Source organism: Ursus maritimus, unplaced genomic scaffold (genome assembly GCF_017311325.1).
Source record: "Ursus maritimus isolate PB19 unplaced genomic scaffold, ASM1731132v1 scaffold_1, whole genome shotgun sequence".
NCBI lineage: Eukaryota > Metazoa > Chordata > Mammalia > Carnivora > Ursidae > Ursus > Ursus maritimus.
In genome coordinates this window covers 63,586,925-63,612,725 of record NW_024423343.1, presented here as the reverse complement: position 1 = coordinate 63,612,725, position 25,801 = coordinate 63,586,925, and the positions used below count along the sequence as shown (strand labels likewise).

Genomic DNA, 25,801 nt, shown 5'->3' with positions numbered 1-25,801 from the left:
TCACAACTGATAAAAAAGGGGATGAGGAAAGGGAAGACTTAAAGATACCTGGAGCTTTCAAATCTAGCTAAGTATGATTGCATCAATTCTGAAGAACCAGTAGTAAAACCTTACCAGACAAATCTTCAGCAAGCTGCTGTGTAAACTCACAAACACAAGAAACTACCCATCGGTCTGTAATATTAGGAAGAACTTATCACAGCAAAAATTGGAAATTTTCATTCATTTCACACTAGTTAGTAATAGGAAACAATGTGTATGAAACAATCTTACCTCTTTGCTGTATTCACTATCTGAATCACTGCTAAGTTCCTCAGTATTCATATTTTCCAAATCAGACTCCCCAGGTGCGATGGGCACTGTCACAGTGAGGCTGGGATTATGGATAAATGATTGACGATCACTTTCTTCCACCAAATATTTGTCCACGCTGCTTCCAAAACCACTGATTTTCTCTTTTTCTTTGTGGTAATTGTGATCTTTGTTCATTTCAGCAAGTGTCCGGTTAGAGATATAGTTCTCCTTCTTACTATTTTGATCTTCTGCTCTTGCGTCTTTGGAAATCTTTGGCTTTTTGGAAAATGCTTTGAGAATAAATTCACGTAAGGTTTGTTTCACATAATTGATTCCCTTCGTAATTCTGGCCACGGCAATCTGGAGGTTGTTTGCGTCAGTGTCTTCTTCAATCGCTGTAAGATTGTCCGAGCTGAATGAGCTCAATAATAAAGCCAGAAATAGGTTGAGGACCTACATCAGGATGGGGTTGGGGTGTGGAGAAATAGGGAGACAGGAAATAAAAAAAGAAAATAAGCACATTTTTCTGAAATACAGGCCAAAATCCAAACCAGCATTAAAGATCCCTGCACTGGGACACCTGGGTGGCTCAGTCCTTAAGCGTCTGCCTTTGGCTCAGGTCATGATCCCGGAGTATCTTAGCTCCTGGGAACTCTGGGGAGCAGAGGTCAGCCATACCCACGAAAGACTTAGCATGAGGAGCAAAGAGAATGCTCTCTCCTCATTCTTATTATGTCATTTTTAAGTTCATCTCTGCAGCAGGAGTCCTTTGGCCAAATTCCCTTTTATGGGCATAAAAAGCCCTCCTAATGTTTACCTGCAATTAATATTTGTCACCTATGAGAAAAAGGTAGAACAAGAAAATTGTGAGGAGTGTCTATTGTGCTGAAATAACCTAAGCCAAGCTCTGTGCTTGCTTTTCCCAGGAGGTACATGTCAGTTTGTTGCAACAAATGGAACATATAATACTTGCAAAGCTCCTGTAATAAAATATTCTGTCCAAGAATTGTGCCAGCTTGCAACTTAATGAGGCTTTTAAAGCATGGAAAAGGACCTGCCCACTGAACCCAATTCAAAGGAGATAATGGCATTATGACTGATTGGCCTCATGCCAATCATTTGGCCCTGGAAGAGATAATAAAAGAGGGCAGGACAACTCCTAAAATCCTGTTTGTGTGCAAAACCATTTCTGTTTTTCCTCCCTGAGGTAGGGGTCCAGGTAGACTCAACAATGTAAAAACAAACAAACAAACAAACAAACAAACAAAAAACAACAAAAAAAACCTCACGGAGGGTTGAAAGTAATTAAATTATATTTAAATTATATTTAAATATTGTTTTAGACAGGAAACAAAAAGGTAATTGAAATACCCTTTCATGTAAGTCTCTTCATGGACAAAAGCATCTATATTACTAAAATAATCAAAATTAGGCCAAACTGAGGAGAAGGGACTTATGCCTGAATTTGGTCCCACCCAAAACAAGATGTAAGTAGAAGACCACAGGTTAAAAATGTCAATGTTAGTATCTTTGATTTAAGAGAAGAGTCTTAGGGGAGCAAGCAAAATCACAGGAAACAATTGTGATAAATCACGAAGGAATTCTGAGGTAGTTTACTTTCATTTTGGTCTTTATTGTCAATAAGAAAATGTATTTCGTTAGGAGATACATGTTTGTTTGTGTGTATGTTTTAACAGGAATGTTGATGAGAGGCCAAGGGCCCATTCCACAACTTTAGTCTCCCTAATGAATGCAAGTGTTAATAGTCTTCCTTTTTTTCCTTTCAAATTTGTAATTAACTTTATTTTTCCACATTTATTGAGATATAATTGTTATATAACATTGTGTAAGCTTAAGTGTGCAACAGGGATGCCTGGGTGGCTCAGTTGGTTAAGTCCCTGCCTTCGGCTCAGGTCAGGATCCCAGGGTCCTGGGAAGGAGTCCCACATCGGGCTCCTTGCTCTGCAGGGAGCCTGCTTCTCTCTCTGCCTGCCACTCCACCTGCTTGTGCTCTCTCTCTCTGACAAATAAATAAATAAATAAATAAAATCTTTAAAAAAAATAAAGTGCACAACATCTTGATATTACATATTTATATATTGCAAAACGATTACCACTACAGTGTTAAGGAACACCTCCATCATGTCAAAGAATTACCTTTTTTTGGGGTGTGTGTGTGTGTGTGTGTGTGAACATTTAAGATCTATTCTCTAAGCAACTTTCAATGATATAATACAGTATTATTAGCTATAATTACCATGCTGTAAATTAGATCCCTAGAACTTGTTTATCTTATAACTGGAATTTTGAATTTTGACCACCATTTCCCATTTCCCCCAACCCTCAGACCCTGGGAATCACCATTCTAGTCTCTGTTTCTATGAGTTTGGCTTTTCTAAGATTCCACATATTTCAATAATGTGCTCCTGCTCGGTCACATCTTCATTAAGGATAATAACAATAACTTCCATTCCATCAAAAATCATAATAGGACTCCACTACTGTATCAAAATCTACTGGTATCACAAATGAAAATGAACTCGATTCTGTATCACACATCCATTATCAAATTAAGCAGAGAAAGAAATCTTATAAGATGTATTAGATCTGATTCAACATCATTCTAATTGATGTTCTTTCTTATTGTTTTTAACCATTTTAACTAATCAGTAGTAAAATGAACTAAGGAATAAGTGAGAAAAAAATGAGATATCTGTTTATCATATAACTCTAATATGCAGAAGACTGTATCAGAAACATAATTTTCCATTTTTCTTTTCAGATTCTAATTCCACATCATTGGTAATTCCTTAACCAAGAGTTGGTTATCTATTTTGTGAATTACACTTCTCTTGTCTTTCATTATCACTAGTAAATAATGAATATCATCATGAGTCAGTCATTACCAGTTCTATATGGATTAAACATTCACCAAGATATCCCATCTATTTTTAACTATAAATTCATATTGCTTTTCAAAGTAAACCATGATCCTCACACCTGTGCTCATGCTTAAATATTATTTTACATATTATTCAAAGACCCACCTCCAAATTCTTCTTTGAGTCAATATTTAGAACTTCTCTCTTTTCCTTCAATGTGTCAAGAGCATTTATTTTTGCCTCACTGCTAGCACTTACTACTTCTTCCTTATCTGATAAGTCTGTGTACCACTTTCCTATGTCCATAGATTGTAATTACCTTGAAGACAGGGACTAACTCACAGGTATATATTTTTTAATCATCCTGAAATACCCAAACACATTTCCTTTCACAGAAAGTAATAAAAATATTGAATGAATAATTTGAGAGTGCCCAAGTAATCCCCGTCACTTCACCCTTGCCTGAGTGAATACTTAATATTTAAATTAGTTGTGACTAATGGTTTTGGTTTGGTTATGTTTTGACATCCTATATCTTATAAAGAGCTACGTTTCAATATTTTTATGCCAAAATTTTATAAGAAGTATACAAACAAATCACATTATAGGGGCTTATGAATACAAATGTTAAATTCAGAAGAAGAACCAGAGAGAGCAAATGCATTTTATTTCATATTCAAAGGGATTTATAAGCCTGTATAAAACTAGTAAATTTATTACTACACCTAGAGGATTATCAATAATTACAGAATTCTAACTCATGCTATCTATATTTTGTGTAGCAATGGTCTAGTATTTGGATTGCATAATTTACTCTGTATATGTATGTATTTGTCTAGCCATTTAATGGCACAAAACAGTACCATTTAGTATGTGATTTGATGAATGTAGCTTTCTGTCCTAGGCTCTGAATTACTTTTGACATGGGGGCTTGTATTAGGACAAAAATAAATTAGCAACTTATTCTCAAGCCAGCAGAAAGTGAATGTATTAACCATAGAGTTGTTACTATACCCCACCTCCTGGGATTCCTAAACAGTCTGATGCCAAGCTGACAAACTAAACCAAGACAACATAATGGCTTGGAAAACTGAAGTGAGTGAGTCATGGAAGAGCATCTTATCCCAATTTTCTCCTGTTTGTAAGCTTGAAAGTTTTTACTGATAGGTAGGTACAAAGAAAGACACAAACAAAGAGGAGTACAAGCCAAGCAAACACTAATGGAGAAGTAGAAGATCAATTGTGAAAGAGATACTGTAGAGCAGTGGTAGGCAAATCTTTGTCTGTAAAGGGCGAGATTAAAAAATATTTTGGCCTTTGTGGGACATAGAACCTCTATGGCAACTACTCAACTCTGTCACCGCAGAGTAAAATAGATACAGACAATATGTAAATGAATTAGCATGTCTGCGTTCTAATAAAATTTTGCTTAAAGAGCCTGAAATTTAAATTTCTTATAATTTCCATGTGTTATTAAATACTATTTTTCCTTATATTTTTTTAACCATCGAAAAAGTGTGTAAAAAAAAAAAACCACCACCACCACCAAAACAAAACATTCCAACCTTGCAAGGCCATACAAAAACAGGCAGTATGCTGGATTTGGCACATGAGCCATAATTTCCGGATCCTTGCTATGGTTGCTAGTCTTATTATATATGACTGTAACGCATGGGACCAGTCCTTTCAATTGCTTTTTTCTGTTATAACTTCATTTTTGTTATCGTTAATTTAATCATATTCTATTTACTAGTATAACTTGATATTTGAATGGACTTTTAAGAGACAGGAAAACCACAGATTGAATTCATGTGACATCACTATCAAAATGAGAGAATAAAGGAGAAAACTTTCCATTAAAATAAATATTATGAAGGGACACCTAGGTGGCTCAGTTAAGTATTGGACTCTTGATTTTGGCTCAGGTCATGATCTCAAGGTTGTGAGATGGAGCCCTGAGTCAGACTCTGCACTCAGAGGGGAGTTTGCTTGAAGATTCTCTACCTCTGCCCACCCCTGCCTCCCTCTCTCAAATAAATAAATAAATCTTTGAAAAAATAAAATAAGTAAAATAATATAAACATTGTAAAAAATATAAATATGGGTTATCTGTCAGGGAAATTGAGACAATATTTCATTTTCTTTTCTGTACTTTCCCATATTAAAATGATCAATATTCTATTATAATTAATAGTTTAATGTGTAATTAATCCTAAAATTATAAAATAACTGATCTTATCATCATATAACAATTTTCTATGCAGAATTTTAAATGTGTGAACATCTGATTACGTACCACTAGGTTTCCAATGACCATGACCATCATGTACACAATAAGGCACATGGCTTGACCAGCGACCTCCATACAGTCCCACATGGTTTCTATCCACTCTCCACACAGCACGCGGAAGACAATCAGGAAGGAGTGGAAGAAGTCATTCATGTGCCAGCGTGGGAGTGTACAGTCTTCATTGATCTTGCAGACACATTCTTTGTAGTTCTTACCAAAGAGCTGCATGCCAACCACTGCAAAAATGAAGACGATGATGGCCAACACCAAGGTGAGGTTACCCAGAGCCCCCACTGAGTTGCCAATGATCTTTATCAGCATATTCAGTGTTGGCCAAGACTTTGCCAGTTTGAAAACTCGAAGCTGAAAGGAAACACAAAGGTTAATATTAATTATTATGAAAAGTGTTCAATGTTTCCAATCTTGAGTTTTGTTCCAAATTATTATCATTATTACCTAGCTAAAATTGATTATTCTTTTTTCCTTTCAGCTATTTTCAATATTCCTGTTATTTTGTTATACTTGCCACAATACAATTGCCACACATATTTTTGAAGGAAGTTCAGGATTACTATAAAAGCCTCTTATTATGGTTTCAGATATTATTCCCTTTAGAATTGATAATTTATCCTTAACTCTATTTTCTGATCCTTCAAATTTTTAAAAATTTGAATATAGTCTGATATTTTTATCTACTTTTTCATGCTGACATAGGGTAAAGCCCAACATGCTAGAGAAAAATGCTTTAAGTCTTAACATTTTTATATTTTTGATGTCAGACATCATTTTGGGGACAATAATTTCATCTTTAGTTATCTAACCCACAAAGTAATGAACATATTGTAGGAATTGAAATTCTGTAAACCATAACCTTCTTACTGTGAAATAAATTGTTGGCTACTGGTAAAGAAATATTTTCTTTACCCACTTCTATTATACTAGTGTATACAACTGAATGTGTCTTCGAGATCCTAAAATTAATTCAATTATGACTGACCATGTCTTCAAGATGCTAAGATAAAAACATTCATGTGATTTTTGAACTCCTTAAGAACTTTTGTGATGAAATGAAATTGAATATACTAGATACCAAGACCTAATCTTGTCTTTTGATTCAAACCTCCAAAGACTTAAATAATAATGCAAAGCCTTAGAAACACCCCTTTATAACAGTAAGGTTGATCTATATTTACCAGTCTGAATGATCGCAGAACTGACAGTCCTTCCACATCTGCTAGAAAAAGCTCCACTAAACTTAGAGTCACAATAAGGCTGTCAAAAATGTTCCATCCTACTTGGAAATACTCATATGGATCCATGGCAATTAGTTTTAAAACCATTTCAGCTGCAAAGATCCCAGTGAAGACCTAAATGAGAAATACAATGTTTTTTCCCCCTGGTATTACTAGAAGTATAAAATCAAAGTAATGATGATTATGAGTATTTGCTTAGCATCACTGTGCTTTAGGTAACTCGCCAGATACTCTACAAAAGTATGTTATTATCTCATTTAATCCCATAAACCTGGTGACACTATTTCTATAGCTATAATACAAGCATTACACGGTTAAAAAGCTCTAACTTTCCTGTCCATTCTTTTCATCTTTAGAGAGCATTTTAGAAGAGCATATTAAAATTCCACATATATAGGGATGCCTGGGTGGCACAGTTGGTTAAGTGCATGATTCTTGGTTTTGGCTTAGGTGGTGATTTCATGGTTGTGAGATCAAGCCCTGAGTTGGGATCCGTGCTCAGTGTGGAGTCTGCTTGAGATTCTCCTTCTCCCATTGCTCCTCCCACTTGTGCTCTCTCTCTCTCTCAAATAAATAAATAAATCATTTTAAAAAGTCCACATAAATAAAACCATGGACAATTAATACAGTCACTTTTTGCAAAAAAAAAAAAATAAAATATATATATATATATGGGTCAATGAGTTATTCTGGAAGAAAATGAAAAGGAAATATAGATTGATACTGAAATTTTGAGCCAGTCCTTTTGTCTGGTCTGACTACTCTTAGGGAATAGAGAATACGTTGACTCACTCTTTAAAGATTTATCAGTAGAAGAGGAAAAAGTATTTAATTGACACAGTGGGAGCTAAAGTAAGACTTCCAAAGCTTTGACACAAAGTGCATCACAAAACATCATTAATTCATGACACTGGTATCAAAGGACCGACTTAAAAAGACAATAGTGAAGGACTTGTTTATGAATCATTCAGGTTTGATTTGACTCAAAGAAGCTGACCAAACAAGGCTCAAAGGGAAATGGGGAAGTCTGTAAGTGCTGGGTCAATTTAAAAATAATGCAGCATCAAGAAGACAAGCAGGGAGTACCCACCCTTAGGGTTGTGGGAAGAGATAAGAAACACAATAAATTCTTTTGGGGTTCACAGTAAATGCAGTCAACTCAGCAAGAAGGTACCGATTCTTTAGATAGATAGTCCTGTCTTTTTTTTTTTAATTTAAATTTTGTTAGTAGCATACAGTGCAATATTGGTTTCTAGAGTAGAATTCAGAGTCATCACTTATATACAACACCCAGTGCTCATCACAAGTGCCCTCTTTAATACCCATCACCCGTCTAGTCCTGTCTTTTTCCAAAGAGAAATAGAAGGGAAGAAGAATGCTTCCTCGGAGAGCACATGGGGTACATACATCTTAACTGAAAATATGTGGGAGAGAAGACTGACTCAGAAACAATCTCTTCGGCTTCAAAGATCAACTGAATCATGGAACTTTACATCAAAAACTAGGGATGTACTGTATGGTGACTAACATAATAAAAAAATATTACTAAATAAAAAAAAGAAAAAAAAAGATCAATTGTTTTGGGATTGAGGCAAAAGTAAAATTATCTTATACAGACATTCACAAAGACATCCAGAGTTATTCATAATTTATGAAGAGTCATATACTAGGACCCTTTGGCCATGAAATAGAACTTCCGCCTGCTTCACACAGATTCTCAGAAACTAACACTTGGCATTTGCCCTAAGGCGTTAATTTAGTCAAAATGTGACCAGCACTGCACATTTAAGAGATCACTCTGGCACTCAATTTCCTAATAGGATCCTCTATCTTCTTGAAGCCTACAGATCCCTTCTTGAATGTCCTTGTGTCTTCTGTGTCCAGTCCTCCCATTTTGGTTTTCTTGGTATCCTTATTCTTAAGGCTTTCTTCTAATTGATTTAAAGTATGATGATGATAATAATAACAGTAACAATAGGTTTAATTTGTTAATGACTTATGATATACCAGACTAATAAGTAGAAAGTATTTAATCCTCTCAATGATATGATAAATGAAGCGCTATTATTATATTATAAATAATGAATTATATTTCTTATTTTACAAATGAGGTATTATAATTATTTTATAAGTGAGAAAATTGTAGAGATTAACACATTTGCCAAAGGTCATATAACCAGTAAGAGGCAGAATTTGGGACTTTCGGACTCCAAAGGCCCAGACACTTCACTTTTATGTCAAGAAAAAACCTTCCATAGTTTTTCTGAAAATATGTGGAGAATGTACTCACAAGGCAGGTGCAATGTAATTATAAAATGCGTAAGAAAGTAACAAATTTTCAGGTGTTGCTTCAAAGAGACATGCCAGCAGAAGAAAACAAAAACAAACAAACAAAAAAAAAACACACTATCAACTCCCAAGACGGTGACCTTCTTTGGAAATAATATTGTTACATACCTCTATACTTATACAAATTTATTTTAAAATAGTATCACCAGAAACTTGACTCTGTTCAATGATTCATATTGTGAATTCTGGATATGGATATGTAGCTACATATCCATCTGACAAAAAAAAAAAAATGGCAATCATGACAACCAAAGAGAAGAACAATGGGTAGATAACACGCATTGAGAAACTCACCAAATTTCCTACAGTAAGTACATTTTTGAATTCATCAGTCATTGGGTGATGCTCCATAGCCATAAACAATGTGTTTAAAACTATGCAAATGGTAATAGCAAGATCTACAAAAGGATCCATTACAATAAAATAGACAAGCTTTTTGAATTTTATCCAATATGGAGAACAATTCCAGATCAAGAACGTGTGTGCAAATCTGTACCACCAAGGCGGACATTTTTGTCTGGACTCTTCAAGTTCTGGGGGAAAAAAAAACAAACATAGAGAACGTGAAGTCAATCATTTGTTTATTTTATTCCTAACCAGATACAAATCAGCAGTACACTTTAACACTGAAACAAGTTTTCTGTTTAGACTCTGAAATTTAACAGTACTTCTTCTATGAAAGCATATCATATTATGTAAAAATCTTATATCATAATATTCATTTACTAGAGCAAGCATAATTTAGGGGAAGGCAGTGAAATTAATGATTCAAAGCAGATATGGGCAACTCCCAGAGAAACATACACCTAACATGTGAAGGGAAACAAGAGAACCTATGTTTTCTTAACGGAGAAATATATTTTTCCACCAATATATACCCTTTCACAAGTGAAAACAATCTCAGAACCAAGAGACTAGAAACAATTTGTGGAGTGACTCATTCAATAGATATGTCATACCATGAGCCCTTTTATTTCTCACCACTAAGTTTAGGAGGTGGGTGGAAGCTTTGTCTGAGGCCATGATGGTATGTGTGGGTATGAGGTGGTAATCCATGGACAAGGTGGGACCTGGAGCACATTGTAGCGGAAGAGGATGGGAGCCAGCACATTTTAAAAGTTGCCACCCTTAACTCTCTCCTCAATGCATCTCAGGGTCTAACTACTATTGTTCCCATTATGTTCTTTAAATTGCTTTCTCTAATGCCTTTTCATCATATTCTCAACAGATGTTATATCACATATTACCATTTTATAATTTTACTGAATGTGCTCAGGGGCAGCAATTTATAGACATCTGGAAGTATGTATTATTTTTTTGCATATTAGAGAGATGATAAATTCAAGGAGACTAGTTTGTTTCTAAGACTTTATAGTGAGAACTATATAGCCCTGGTTAACCTAGATTTCTCTATTAATTACCATTAAGCTATTTGTCTTTGAAAAGTCCTATCACCCAATGTCTTTAATCACAAAAAACTTCATCAATATTTTGAGCACATAAAGTCCATTCCATTACTATTCACTGGTTATCCCTCCTATTATTTATAACCATTTTTATTCTTTGAATTCTTCCTAAGAACTTTATATACCTATTTAAGGCTGACCAGGATTTATCTAAATTCTGTTTAAAAATCTCTCTGGTTAAGAGGGTATTGTTACATACCTTCTACAGTATTTGTTAATATGCTTACTCTACTCATTGCTCTTTGTCTTAGATTCGGATCATTCAACATATCTTCAGAAAGAAGGTAAGAACTGGAACGTCTTTTCTTGTGTATTTGATTGGTTGTACCCTGAAAGAAAAAAGATTATTAATTAAGCTCTAAGAATAGAATTCTAATAAACTATAGGTATAGAATAAAATCTTGCTTAGGTAGCTGTAGTGATTAAATAAAAGTAGAGACTAGGTTGCTGGGTTGGAATCATAGCTCTGCTACTTACTAGGTATGTATCATTGGAGACTTACTTAACTCCTGTCTCAGTTCCATCATTGGTAAAATGGAGTAATCACAGTACTTGCCCCATGTTCTTGCTTTGAAGATTAAAAGAATTAATGCTTAGGAAAATAAAAAATAAAACAAGTTGCTTTTATTGTTATAATCACTTTCATCCTCTATCTTTCTGGGTCTTGAATTTATTCAGATAGTTTTACCATGTAAGAGTCCTACATGAAAACAGCTAGACGTGTCTTGCAGTGATGTGTGTTAAAGGGGCAGAACCTTGGTATTCTCTGATAAATTTCTGTAATTATTCTTTGTTGAGGTAACAGCATTAATGTCGGTGACTGTAATGGTTGCCTCGTGAACTGCTCTGAGTATACGATGATAAATGACTCAGTTTGAAAAGGACAGTGGAGACTGATGGGAACTGTAGCAAAATGGAGAATGTAAGTTTCATCTAAAAGAGGTGACCACTGTTCCGCTCTAAAGGATTGCTGCCATGCAGGACTATGAGCTCAGTCTTACCAGGTACACACATTTTTATGTGAAAATGTCTTGTTTTTAAAACTTGGCAACTAATTCAAAGTTAAAACACTATGCTCGTTCAGTGCAGGCCAATTATACATACACACACACCACTCACACATACATATACACACAAACAACTATACAACTCTATATGTATCACCTATCTATCTGCTTAGCTGTGGTATGTGGGGTATGCATGTATGTATAAATATACACACACACCACTTTACAAACATATAAATATAGTTCTAGAGTTTTAAAGTTGTATAGTTGTTTAGATATAGTTATATATGTGTGTATACCAAAACGTGGACACATGGGCATAAATATATGCATGTGTGTCTGTCTGTGTGTGTATGTGCACAGACGTACACGCACACATATCTGCAGGTGGCTTTTTACAGAGATCTATTAGATACAATCTCTAGTTTATTGACTTTCCAGAAAGGGCAATTTTTCTCCAAGTCAAACAAGAATAACGAATTCTTTTTCATGTAGACATGTTTTAGTTGTCAAGATTATATTTGTCATGCAATTTTTTCATCTAAACTGTATATTTTGCCACACGGTTAAGTTTATTGCATCTCTGTTGAATCTTAGAGTATCTATCAACTCCTCTAGTTTTGTAGTTTGTTTCAGGATTTATGGTAATACTGATTTTGTTATGGTAAAAGTAAAGTCTTAAATGAAAACATTTCATTTAAAGATACGAAATAATATCTGAATTTGATAAAATTATATATTTCACAGGCAATACATCATTGAAAAGAAAAACACAGCAAAGATCTGATTCCATAGAAATTTAACATGCTCACTTGATAAGGAAAAATATCTTGGCAGAAGCTGTATCATGCAAGCACAGAGGTCACACATTACCTAAAAGCACATGCATTCATTCCAACTGAAATGTTTGTGGCCATGACTTTGATGGAACTTTATTCTCACTAAAAATACTATATTGTCTGAAAACATGAATATATTAATAAGTAACATGAGCTCAAAGGTTGTTAGGTTAGTCAAAACCCCTGCTGTTTTTCGGTCGTGGGTGGTCTAAAGAGGTAACCTAGAAACTCTAGGAACCAGAAAGATCTCTTTCAAGCATGATCAGACTCTTTTTCTAACCACTCAATTACTCCTAAACTCTTGAGATTGTTGCTTTGGACTGGTTGTTTTGTTTTTGCTTTTACGCGTATATGTTTGTATTAAGGTATGTAGTTTGGATATTATATTTTTATTCATAGACTCCAGACAAAAGAGGGTTTTATTTTTTTTCAATGAAAACAGTAATTTTCATTTATATATGGGGAAAAAGCATAACAATTTTAAATTATTTCCAGGTTAGGAAGCCTACTACACATGGGAGAGAGAGCAAAAGTGTGGTGGGTTAAGAGCACAAGCTCTGAAACGGAGGGCCTCTGTTCGAACTTTAGGACTACTCTCTATTAGCTGAGTGAACTTGAACAGGCTCCTTTACTTCTCTGAGCCTTGGTGTCCCCCTTTGTAAAACAGGGATAATAATATATTGTTGTTGTAAATATTAAACACACGTTTGCTATTATTATTATTACTATTTTTAAAACTCAAGATTCCTTGCACAAGGAACAAACAGTATCTTGAAAAGGATAGCAGGAGGTGGCAACTCATCCAAATGTCCTTACAGAAATGGGACCTGTCGTCAACTAATAAGATCAGCATTAGCAATGCATTTCCTGTGCTGCTATATATGTATATATCTTTTATACGTTGTTTTCTAAAGGGATGGTTTATAATATTCAAATATAATTTTAATAGATAAGTTCCTTTTTTTAAAAAAATGGAGTTTTCAATATCTTTGCATTAGATGTCTACAGCATATGGTATGAGAATTACATGAAGGTGTATTTCTACAGTAAAGGTATTGCAAAATGCAGAGCCATTCACAGGACCAGAGAAGGCCCCTCTAGCACAGAGACTGACTGATGCAAGAATAAGGGCTGAGCCATGCCTGAGCTATTTAAAACGTCCTTACGCTGTCATCAGAAGTTGCCTTATCTATTATCACCTCTGGCAGAAGCTGTCCATTGGGGAGCATGAGGGCTGAGGGTCCATCAACCAGGGAGACCACACCATTGCAGTCCACGGCACTGTGCATCTTCCCATTCACTGGCAGCACCGGGGGGGACCTACTGGCTTGGCTGATGTTACTGCTGCGCCGCTCCCGAGGTCTGTGGGGCACAAACAGCGAGCCCCTCCTGCTTTCAGTGTCTCCGAAAATGCTATGCTCATCATCGGCAAATTCAGTCTCAGATCCAAGATCTTTCCCTCGACCTTTGAAACTAAAAAGACTTGTTCTGCTGCTGTGCCTTCCAGAAAACAAGGAGCCTCGAATGCTGAGCGGTGACTGCAGGAAAGAGAGAAGATGACATTTATCTGCTGAAGACCTAAGAACAGAAGCGCACAGAACCGCCACAGACATCACAACTGAGGCCAGGTGGCTCAGTCCTGGCTTAAAAGAAACATACCTAAAAACAAAGGAATTGGGCAGCAAGACAAATTCTTCCAAATAAGCAATGAAAAGACTGGATGAATCCATCTTTCAGGACCAGGTAAATTATATATTGCCACACAGGTCTTTCCTACCCTGGCCTAGTGTGACCTCTCCATTGTTTTTATTCCATTCATCTTGCTACAAAGGACATATCACTTTTAAAAAACATTTGGTATTAATACCTGTTATTTAGGTTTTCATATATCAATCCTAAGTTCCATAAGTAATTGAAACTTTTTTGGGGCCAAAGACCATGCTGTATGCTTCTTTGCCTTCCATTGCTTGCAACTCCACTTGACATATTGGAAGCTCAGTCAAGGTATGTTGAGAAAGACCTTTTAATGTCAGTGAGTTTACAAAGTCATAAAACACTAGAACTTGAAAGAGAGATTGCTGAATACCAAAGAGGGGGGAAAGTCACCTTTATTTGACTCATGGCCAGGAACCGTGCCCATAAGCCAAACTGAATGTCTATTCTTTGGAACTATCTAATTCAATACATGTTAGTGTTTCCTATGTAAAGGACAAAGTGGCAGGCACTCTGAATAATGGAAAGTGAGTATAACAAAGTCTCTGCCTTAAAACTAGATTGGATTGCTCTTGTCCTATTTCCTTTTATTGGTATCACATGTATTCAAGTTCAGTATCCCCAAATAAATTATAAAATCTTTCAAGGCAGGGACTCTATCTTTTATTTATGTGTCTATCTCGCAGCGTCTTACACACTTAAGTAGTAGAAATTTTAAATGTAGACATAAATGAGAAGGATAATAATTCTGAGCGGGGCATCAAAGAGCAAATTGGAGAAGTGGAGAGGGCAGAGGCAAATGTGTGGGGTGAGTGGCATCTGAACTAGTGAATGAAGGACAGGTGCTACTACACCAGGAGAAAAACAAAGAAGAAAATCATCCCACTTAGGGAACACCACATGTACTAAGTAAGAAAGGTATAGGGCATGTAGGTAAGAGTGAAAGATCATGGTGGACTGAGGGTACGTGAAGTTAGAGAAAGGGGGTAAATGAGGCTGAAGCCATTCCATAACGTGAATAGGATGTGGGTCTTGGTCTGTAGCCAGTGGTTGTTCAACACAGTCAGGTTTGGGGGGGTTTCATCTTGTTTCTTAAAGTTGAGCCAAGGGACAGTCTTGTTTTAGAATAATGATTTGGGAAGGTTGTGTGATAGAACAAAGGGCAACGTTAAGGAGAAGAGAAGCAATTTTTCTTCTTGGAGGTCTGTAGGAAGGGAAACTTGAGATATGGAGGTTTCCATGGAAAGAGAAAAAAAGAGTAGAGAAGTTTTACACAAGCAGAAATAACAGACTGCGTGACTAGATGTTAGTAGCTGAAGCCATTGGGGGTGGAGGCTGTCAAGGTGTCTCCAAACTTTTCCAGCTTAGGTGACTGATATTTAGGTGGTACCATTTCTCACAGTGGTGAAGAAAAGTGGGGAAACTAACCTAAGATTAGTTTTTAACTGATGAGGCACTATGAAATACAGACTAGATAAAAATGTAAAATATATAGGGTAAATAATTTTTTTATTTCTATAAAAATATTTTTTTATTTCTATAATTTTATTTATTTCTAAATAATTTTTTATTTCTATAAGTTCTCATGAATACTTTGTTTTGAAAATTTGTTTATCAGAGAAGATCATATGACAAGGCTGAAAATATAAGGTCCTTCAAAAACGGTCAAACTTCAATGGAAAACTATGGACATCTACGTTCTTTCCATAAATGTCCAACAATCAATACGTTTTTACCTAAAAACATACCGATGCAATTATTCACTCTCCTCTCCTGAGATCTTGTACTTCAAAATAAAACATTTTGCTCTATAATCGTACCCCTGGTGATATGCACTCGATAGGCGCAAGGGTACCTGATTAGGGGTAGACAGTCTCTTTTCACGTGCCCGTCTATGACCTTCAACACCAAGGTGGAAACTTTGTCTCCTGATACTCTCTTCTGACTCCGATTTGGACAACTTCTCATTGTCTCCCTTTTCTTCCCCACTGGAAAGCTTCTTTTGATTCCTTTTCTTTCTTCTGTTTCTTCTTTCTTTAGCACTTTTAGAGCTCAGTTTGGATGTTTCAGAGGAACTCTCCGAGAAGCCCATCATTCTGCTTCTCCCAATACTTGTGTATTCAGCTGCTGCAATTGCAATTGCCTGTTGGACCAAGAGGCCACACATACAGCAAGTCATTTCCAAAGTCTGGGGAACCCTGTGATGGGACACCTCTCTGCCATGACTATAATTACACTATGCATATAATCGTGTCCCTTGTACATGAAGTGATGCCATTTTCTTTGCACTATGACCAGAAGGTTACAGAGCAGCTATTTATTGTTTCTCTTACATTGTAATAAAGCCCCATTTTACTTTGGAATTAAGTTATTATACACTGTTACTATATTTATAGTAAAACAATTTAAAATAGTATATTACTAGGTAATTTTGGAACATAAAACTCACATAAACCAAACAACAAGAAAATGTGTACATCTTGTTCAGGTAGTTAACTCAATATTATCAACAGAGTCAGACACTCAGTTTAATGAAGACTGAATTGTCTGAAAATGAAAATGAATTATTATAAAGTACAACTCCAGAAAATGAGAGACTTCTAAGGGTCTCCCAGAAAATTCCTGGGATGATCTAGTGTTAACCCTTTATTTAAAAAAAAAAAAGTTTTTATTATTAAAAAAATCTTTGTAAAAATTTGGAAAATAAGGACATTGTGAATAAAAAATAAAAATCACTCATAGTCTTACATTCTGGAAATAACTGGTGTTAATATTTCTTCTGATCTTTATAATTTTTAATTGTTTGCATATTATACTCAACTTTGTATCCTACTACTTAACACATTTCACTGTTATAACATTCTTTTTTTTTTTTTAAAGATTTTATTTATTTATTTAACAGAGATAGCCAGCGAGAGAGGGAACGCAAGCAGGGGGAGTGGGAGAGGAAGAAGCAGGCTCATAGCGGAAGAGCCTGATGTGGGGCTCGATCCCATAAAGCTGGGATCACGCCCTGAGCTGAAGGCAGACGCTTAACTGCTGTGCCACCCAGGCGCCCCCTGTTATAACATTCTTAAAACACATAATTTTATGGCTGAATAATACTCTGAGACACAAAAATATAATTCTATTTACCATTTTTTAATTTTAAAAAATTTAAATGCTTTCTGATTTTTAATATTATCAAATACTGAACTGAACACCTTTCTGCATTAAAGTTCTCTGCATTACACATTACTACCTTCCCCCTAATAAGTTAAACACTTTGAAGATATTTAACTAGGTTGAACCATCACATAAATTTTAAACTCTTGCAGAATATTTAAATTTGTGTTCTCTTAGTATAAAACTTCTCAAACTTTTCCACTGAAGTGCCCCTCTGGAAAGGGGAGTAAGGAAGAATCCTCAAGAATTTGTGCCTTAGCCTAAAGTGGCCACAACCATAAATGTAGATTTTCCTAACCTCTCATGTTTTTTATCTTAAAAGTTCCTGCTGCGTTAACAAAAACTGATGCACACTTTGCTTTCTACCCCATAGAGTATCTGTTTATTATTATATTCTATGTTTATTATTAAATGTTTATTTAAGTAATTTCCCCTAGATTTTGTATGCAATGGTTACTCTGGTGAAACACACCATATCTGTTTTGGGATTTTGCCTAATGCTATACATACTGAGGCATCATGGATAACAGGTTTAGGAGGAATGGCTTAGAACATTCTCTGTGCTGCAGTGAGCTGATTATGGGGAAAGGTACAAGGGGATAAATGCTGATTTTAACTCAATCCAGAATTGGTTCCTTTGACCACATCAGAACGAAAATTTTGTTTATATTTAAAAATCCAGTAAGGAAAATCTCCCTGGGGAAAGCCACAGAGCCTCTGCTATTCCCCTTTGGGCTTCGACTTCTAGGAAGAATTTTAAACCAAGTAATAATACCTCAGCTTCTTCTTGCTCTTTTTTAAGACGATCTAACATCTGTTGAAATTCTAACTCCTTTTGCTTCGCTTCTTCGATGTTTGCCTGGTTCTGTTCTTCATAGGCCATGGCAACCACAGCAAGGATCAAGTTTATTAGATAAAAGGAGCCCAGAAAAATCACCACAACAAAGAAGATCATGTAGGTTTTCCCAGCAGCACGCAGTGTCTAGGGAAAAACGGAAATCGTTATTTCAGTAACACAAAGATCTTTGGTAAATTATTTCAACTTGAATAGCATATTAGGCATGGAGAAGGTGGGGAGGTTCGATATAATCCCATGTTATAAAAAATATAAAGAATAAAATTATATCTGTAAGGAAAACAATCAGCATTAAAATGCACACATTTTCAGTACAAAGGCTGTAGCAATCTATTAAATTTATATTAAAATTAGGTATGATTCTTTACTATTTTTAAGATGAATAATCCTGCTTTTTTTTTAATCCATAGTCTGAAAATTACTCAAAAACTAGCTGCTCTGCTCATTTTCAAACTAGAGGACCAGATAATATCTATAGTCCCTTTTACTGATAAAATTCTATTTTTACCAGGAAGTATTAATGATGATGTAATTATGTTCACACAAAGTAGATAGCTTTACTGAATGATCTTATCTGCTCATCTACTCTTATATTTACTCCTCATTAACATGTATTAAAAAGTTTTGAATGCAGTATATGGTAAAAAAAAATTCAAATGGTATAAAAAACTATTACATGAAAAAGATCTCTCTTCTATCTCTGATGCCTCCTCATTCCCCTTTTCTATCAGTTATTGTTGTTACAATCTCTTTTCTGTGATAAATTTTTAGTAGTGGGATTGTTAAGTTAATGGATATATTCTTTTTAATTTTCATAGGAGTCCTGTGTTACACTCTGCAGTGGTTCCCAGCAACGTGTGAGAAAGTCTGCCTCCCCACATCTCAGCCAGACAGCGTCTCTCTTTTGATCTCCATCATTCTAACCAGTATGAAATTAGATGTCACTCTAGTTTTAATTGGCATGTCCTTAATTTTGAGTAAAACTGAGCATCTTTGTATATACTTAAAGTTGTCTGTATTCCTTTTTTCCTCTGAAGTACATATTTAGAGAATTTCTATATTCATTTATAATATTATCAGAAATTAAGTAAACATAAAACAGGCCAAAAGAAGAATCTGGCAATCCTGAGAGAAGTGATTCATTTTTATTTATAATACAGAATAACCATTTTCATCTCCTTCCTCTTGGGGTTGGGCGCTGAGAATACGTTAAGTGAAAAGCTGCAGCCCACAGGCCCAAAAGGATCACATCTGAGCTGGAGGAGAATTAACAATTACATGTGAATTAACATGTGAATTAACAATTACAGCACAAGTGATGGATAGACTGAGGAATATTCAAAGGGCATGGAGGTCTAGGGGGAGGAGCAATTGAGTTGGGACAGGAATATTCAGAGAATTGAGTCTTCAATTCTTCTATTAGTTTTCTAGGGCTGCCATAACAAAATACCCCAAACTGGGCAGCTTACACAACAGAAATGTTATTTGCTCACAACATTCTGATATTTGGAATATCAAAGTGTTGGCATGTTGGATTTCTCCTGAGGTTTCTCTTCTTGGCTGGCAGATGGCTGCCTTCTCACTGAGTCCTCACGCGGTCTTTTCTCTGTGTGTGCACACATGCTGGTGTCTCTCAGGTCCTAATCTCCTCTTCTTGTAGGGACACTAGTTAGATTGGAGTAGGACCCACCCAAACACCTCATTTCAATTTAGTTACCTCTTTAAATTCCTAACTCCAAAAATAGTCATTCTAAGGCACAGAAAGTAAGGACTTTACCACATGGATGGGAGGGGATACAATTTAATTCATTAACAACTGTACATGGGAATTCAAAAACTAAAGCATGATAAACCTAGGAGAGCCTGTTGTTTCGGGCATCCAAGCAGGGCAGCATGTGCAGAAACCAGCGTGGACAGGAGAGCTATTAAGAGCCCATGACAGTGTATTTCCTGCTATTCACTTAGCACCCCATGGGATGCAATATTCAGAAAGGGGGAAAGGGAACTAGAGATCAAATAAGCCAAGAAAGGACAAGACAACAATTTATGATTTTAAGAATTATCCACTCTAACAGTGCTGGAAGTAAAACATGTCTAATTTTAGTGATAATAGTGTTTTGTCCTTTCTAAATTGAATAAAATATCTCACATAAAGTCTGGCAAGGAACATCCACCAGCTTTTTATGCCATTCAAAAATACAATGAATGTTTCTCTTGGCACTCACCTGTTGGTAAAGGTTTTCCCAGTAATCCTGGGTCATTAGCCGAAACAAAGCCAAGAAGGCCCAACTGAAAGTGTCAAAGCTCGTGTAGCCATAATCAGGGTTTCTGCCAGCTTTCACGCACCTGTACCCTTCCGGACACTGACTACATACGAAAAAGAACATCCAAGTTAGAATGTTTCCAGGATGCAAGTTAAAGAGTACTACAGAACAGTTAGATATTCTAGGTTCCTTTTCTGGGGGGACAATATCGAATAATGATTAAGAACACATTATTTGGAAGCAGGAAGAACTGGGTTTGAATCCCATCCCTATGATTTACTAGCTGGTGACTTTGTCAAATTACTGAACTTCTCCAAGGCACAGTTCACTCTTTCTGTGAGAAGAGGATAACACCTACCTCAAAAAGTGAAGATTGTCATTAAGTTTAAAAAAGATAATATATGCCAATTACCTAGCCTGGTTCCTGTATATACAAAGCATTTAATAAATGGTACCAGCTATTAGCATCATCATTAAAACTTGGAAACTTCCACCAGATGCCAAATAATAGTTCTTGCACCATAAATATTGATAAATAGGCCTCCACCAAAACTGCGTTCCCCCAAATTATTCTTGGAGTAAATTAGAACAAAAAATTGCCTAAACAGAGCAATTGTGTAAGTTCATAAAGATTTGTAGCTTTATGACATTTTTCTAAAATTGGTGGATTGCTATCCATGATGCCACTGAACAGTGTTCTGAGCTGTCTCTGGGAGCAGCAACCTTATTTGTTTAATGTTTCCAGTATACACAGAGTCTGGTGAAGAAATATCTGGTTAGGGGGAGAACAAGAACAAAGGCTCTGCGGCAGAAATGAAGTTGGTGTACAGGGGAAACTGCAAGATGCGTATTTCACATAGATAGGAGATTCTTAAAATATCTTTACCCAAGTCCATGGTTTCCTTTTGTTTGGACTAGCCAAAATGTCACTGCATTCAGTCATCTATGAGTCATTCTTGATTGGAAAAAGAGTAGAATTTGGGAACAGAACGTTGATTCTGTCACTCTTCTTTCCAGAAAGAAGAAAGACTTGAAACTATCCAGCCAACTTTTGTTAGGGTTTTCCAGAAGTAACATTTCTACTTTCTTAAGATTTATATGACTTGTGTCTTGTTTCACTTCAAGCCCTACCTCCAAGTTTTGCTTTCAGAAGTATGTATTAACCAGAAATGTTTTAAAGTTTGGGCTCACTGTGGGACAGAATAATGCCATGAAATATATGAAAACAATATAAAATCAAAGGTTCTGATTAAAAAAAAAAACTGATTGGATATGCTTTTCCTTTTTTTGTAGACTTTTGACTAAAAATAAATATTACTTACCCTGAATCTGTGCTCAAACCACAAAGGAGAGCATCCTTAGATCCCTCCAAGTAATAAAAATATTCTGTTTAGGAAGAAATTCAACAATATAACATTAGAGAGTGACACAGAAGATAGGTTAATTAGTACAGACATATTCACACACATTCAGGCCCAGTCTCAGGCAATGTGCATTCACTTATTTATTATATTCTCATATATTGTCCCTCAAATACTTACTGATAACCTCTTATAGGCCAGGCAGTGAATATAATAATAGAAGCATGATAAACAAGATCATTAGTTTTATGGATCTTTCTTTATGTATAGGTAAGGGTGGAAATTGGGGGCGGAGAAGGACAAATAAATAAACAAATAAACAAGATATTTTCAGATTGTGCTAAATGTCCTAAAGAAAATAAGACAATGTGATAAAATGTGGTCAGGGAAGTCCTTTTTCAAGATATGAGATTTGAACTGGGGCCTAAATGCTATAACGAAGCCATCCATCCAAAGACCTTGGTGAAGAGATATTTTGGCAGGGTGAAGAGCAGGAGCAAAGGCCCTGAGGCAAAAGTGAAGTTGGTATATGGCAGAAACAGCAAGATAGGCAGCCTGGCTGTAGTGTAGTGAGTGGAGAGGACTATGGGGGCAGAGGTGAGCAGGGGTCAGATGATGTAAGCCTTTGCATGTTATGAAGGAAGTTTGGATTTTAAGTAGGGTTACAAGTAACAGAAGTGGGAGGTAGAAATGGGAGATAATCAGCATTTTAAAACGTCACTCTGGTTGTTTTGTGGACTGTGGACTATAAGAGAGCAAGTGTGAAAGCAGGGATATGACTTAAGTGACTACAGTGAGAGGCGACATGGCTAAAACTCAGAGTAGCTGTGTCCATGGAGAGAAGGGGATGAAAAGAGAGTGCAGAGGATTTGCTGCTGGAGTCGGAGTGGAGGTAGAGAGGACACAGGAATATGATCATCAAGTAGATAGTTTTCAAAGCCATGGGACTTGAGTTACCAAAGAGAAAGTATAGCTCAGAAAGGGAAGGGGAGAAAAGAGAAAGAAGGGAGCCCCTAGCTGAGCCGCAAAGTCTTCTAGAAGAGGTGGAGCCAGCAAGGCCATACTATAAATGGACACAACCTGTCTTCTGAAATTCTCCCGTTTATTTAAAACCACTATTTACGTAGGACTTAGGAAGTTTCAAACATTGAGGCTATGGCAGTGAGCTAAATGCATATTTCCTCATCACGGTACCCTCTGTGTCCATTTTCAGGCGCAAGGGATCTCATAATCTCTTCCTCCGTGCACTACCAAGGCTTATTGTTAAGACAGGGAGCTGATCCAACCACACACACTAAATGTATGAAGAACTAACAAATATCCATGCTTTTTAATAAGGGTCCATCTTCCTATTTGGCTCAAATCAAAGAAATAAAGATGTAATTATTAGGAGGCCTTTGGAGTGATAGTGGAAGAAAGACTTTGAAGTCAGATATACTTGGATTTGAATGTTACTTCTACCCCTTCCTATGTAGGTGAATGATCTTACCACTTACCACTTACTAACTTTAATGGTTAGCCACTGCCACTGCAACTGTAAAATGTGCTTAGAATGCCCGCTTTGTAGAGATGTTGAATCAGATAGTGCATGTAAAGTACTTAACCCAGTGATCCACACATTGTACAGAGCTGCTCAGAGAGCAGCAGCTGTCATGATTAAACTATTAAACAATTCCAGATAAGATTAACTGACTGATTTACACACCATTTTGTGTACAAATCTTAGAAGACACAAATGAAACAATAAAGCCTCTTAGTTTGAGGTGAAAATTTAGGTGAGAATGCACATGAACAACTTTTTGGAAAAACTCCTGTGCCTGAGGTAGGGCGGGCATGACGGAATGAGAATGGAGGAGATGTAGATGCAATTTTTGGTACATAAGCTTCCAAGATATTTTTGTTATGCAAGGCTTACTTTAGAATTATCCTTTAAAGTACCTCTGGCTCACGTTTACCAACCACTGAAGAGCTGCTTTGTAAGAATGGGCTCTAGAGCTGCCCGTACTAGCACATGGCAGGTGAAAAGTCAGTACAAGAATGATGAAAGGTAAAGCAATGGCAGTAGCTCACTCTGGTCTTATAGAACACTTTAAGACAATCCCTAAACAAGCAGACATTACATTATTAGAATAATTAGCCTCAAGAGTGTTAAGGTTAACATGTAAAGGGAAAACGTAATGCAAAGAGAAATAAAAACATACGTTCACAGTAAAACTTACACATGAATGCCCATCATAGCATTATTCACAACATCCCAAAAGTGGAAACAACTCAGAGGTTCATCAATTAATGAATGAATAAACAAAATGTAGTATGTACATACAATGGAATATTATGTAGTAATTAAAAAGAAATGAATTACTGCTGCATGGATAAACCTTGAAAACATGCTGAGTAAAAGAAGTCAGACACCAGGGACCACATATTGTATGATTTCATTTATATAAAATGTTCAGAATAGGTAAACCCATAGAAACAGAAAGTAGATTAGTGGTTGTCAGGGGAGATGAAATTATTCTAAAATTAGTGAGACTTGCACAATGTGAATATATTGTGAATATACTATAAAACACTGAATTGTATACTTTTTAAAAGGGAGGATTTTATAGTATCTGAATTATCTCAATAAAGCTGTTAAATAGATGTAATTCAGTATAATAACAAAGGTTGTGGATAGTAATAGATAAGCCTCAACCTCACAGTAGAAGACATATGGGGATAAAAGGAAATAGAAAATTGCAAAATCCACACAACAAAGATTTGGAACTGACATTCAATTGAGTGCAGATTCTGAGGAAATTTTTTATTAATTTCAAGGCCAATGGTACAGAATGATAAGACATAACTGGTGACCTAAACAGCCCATGATTAGTTTTATCCAAGCTAGTTCAGAAAGACAGCTTTTAGCAACTATGTATGACTTGGGCTTTTGGAGTCAAGGGCTTATTCCTCAACCAAGAGGCAATAAGAAGTCAGCTCTGAGAACAGCAGTGCAGGGGATCAGGTAGAGGCAGAATGCCTGCAGGTGACGCACTGCATTCTGGGAGACTGAATTCTGTGGAGCTCCCCACAAGGAAAGCACTGTAGATAAAGATAGGAAAAGCCCCAGAAGTAGTGTGACTGATATTGTGGTTTTTCCAGGAACTTTTCTTATTAAATGTCAAACACCCAGAAAACAGGAGTATGAGACTTTCTTTACTCCAACAGAACACCATATTAATGTACAATAGCTACTGGAAATTTAGCTACCGACTGTGCACACTTTCCTTCACCTGTAGTAGCAAGAAGGATGTTTGATGAGCATCGAAGTAGACAATGCTTTTGTTGATGACAACAGAAATCTATAAATTGTATGTTTTGAAACATGAGGTTGGACAGTGGGCTCATTTATTTGATAATACATTTAAAAACACCTCCAAAAAAGGCTTTGCTGTAGGCACCAGAAAATACTTTCAGAACATACTCAGGCTCTCTCTCTAGGCTGCCTTTACCACTGTAATTCTTTCATCTCTTCAAGAATCCCAATTCATTTACTTCACCACTTTCTCATAATCTATCAACAAACTCTTGGGTTCAGTTCTTTCCTTGTCCAGTTTAGAATCCAGTAGACACTCATTTTCATCATCATTTACAACTTCTACAACTTCCAATTATTTCTCTCAGTCTCATATTAACCTGGCCCAACCTTAACCACACATGTAATCAAAATAAAAGAACTGGTAGCGATGCTAGTAAAAAAAAGCTAAATTTAAGTAAGTATTGTAAACTGTTAATTGTAAATGTCAACAATTACTCATAAGATATATTACTTTTATGGTATATAAATTAAGGAATAAAATTCTTTGTAAATTGAAAACAAAATTTAAGATTATATCAATAAAAATCAGAAACTGGAAAAATAAGTAAAAATAAAATGGAAGGGAAATATGCTAAATTCCTCATCAAACATTGGTAGTAAAGAAATTATACATTAAATATTTTACTTGAAAACCTTCAGTTTTCTCATTTTAGGCTTCTATATTTTTTTTCTGTTTTCTTTATTTACAGTCTTTTACTTAAGGT

General features: G+C 35.9%; 1 protein-coding gene across 1 annotated transcript in view; it reads right to left on the bottom strand.

Moving 5' to 3' along the window:
* SCN9A (sodium voltage-gated channel alpha subunit 9) overlaps positions 1-25,801 on the bottom strand; it is a 162,588-nt gene that overhangs the window by 59,750 nt on the left and 77,037 nt on the right. Inside the window, exons 8-17 of the mRNA XM_008687055.2 lie at positions 21,701-21,764; positions 20,340-20,481; positions 18,034-18,240; positions 15,949-16,236; positions 13,547-13,918; positions 10,734-10,863; positions 9,363-9,601; positions 6,660-6,833; positions 5,473-5,829; positions 274-747 (exon numbers count right to left, since the gene is read on the bottom strand). Of these exons, the coding sequence (XP_008685277.2) occupies positions 274-747; positions 5,473-5,829; positions 6,660-6,833; positions 9,363-9,601; positions 10,734-10,863; positions 13,547-13,918; positions 15,949-16,236; positions 18,034-18,240; positions 20,340-20,481; positions 21,701-21,764 (2,447 nt within the window). The remainder of the gene's footprint in view (positions 1-273; positions 748-5,472; positions 5,830-6,659; positions 6,834-9,362; positions 9,602-10,733; positions 10,864-13,546; positions 13,919-15,948; positions 16,237-18,033; positions 18,241-20,339; positions 20,482-21,700; positions 21,765-25,801) is intronic.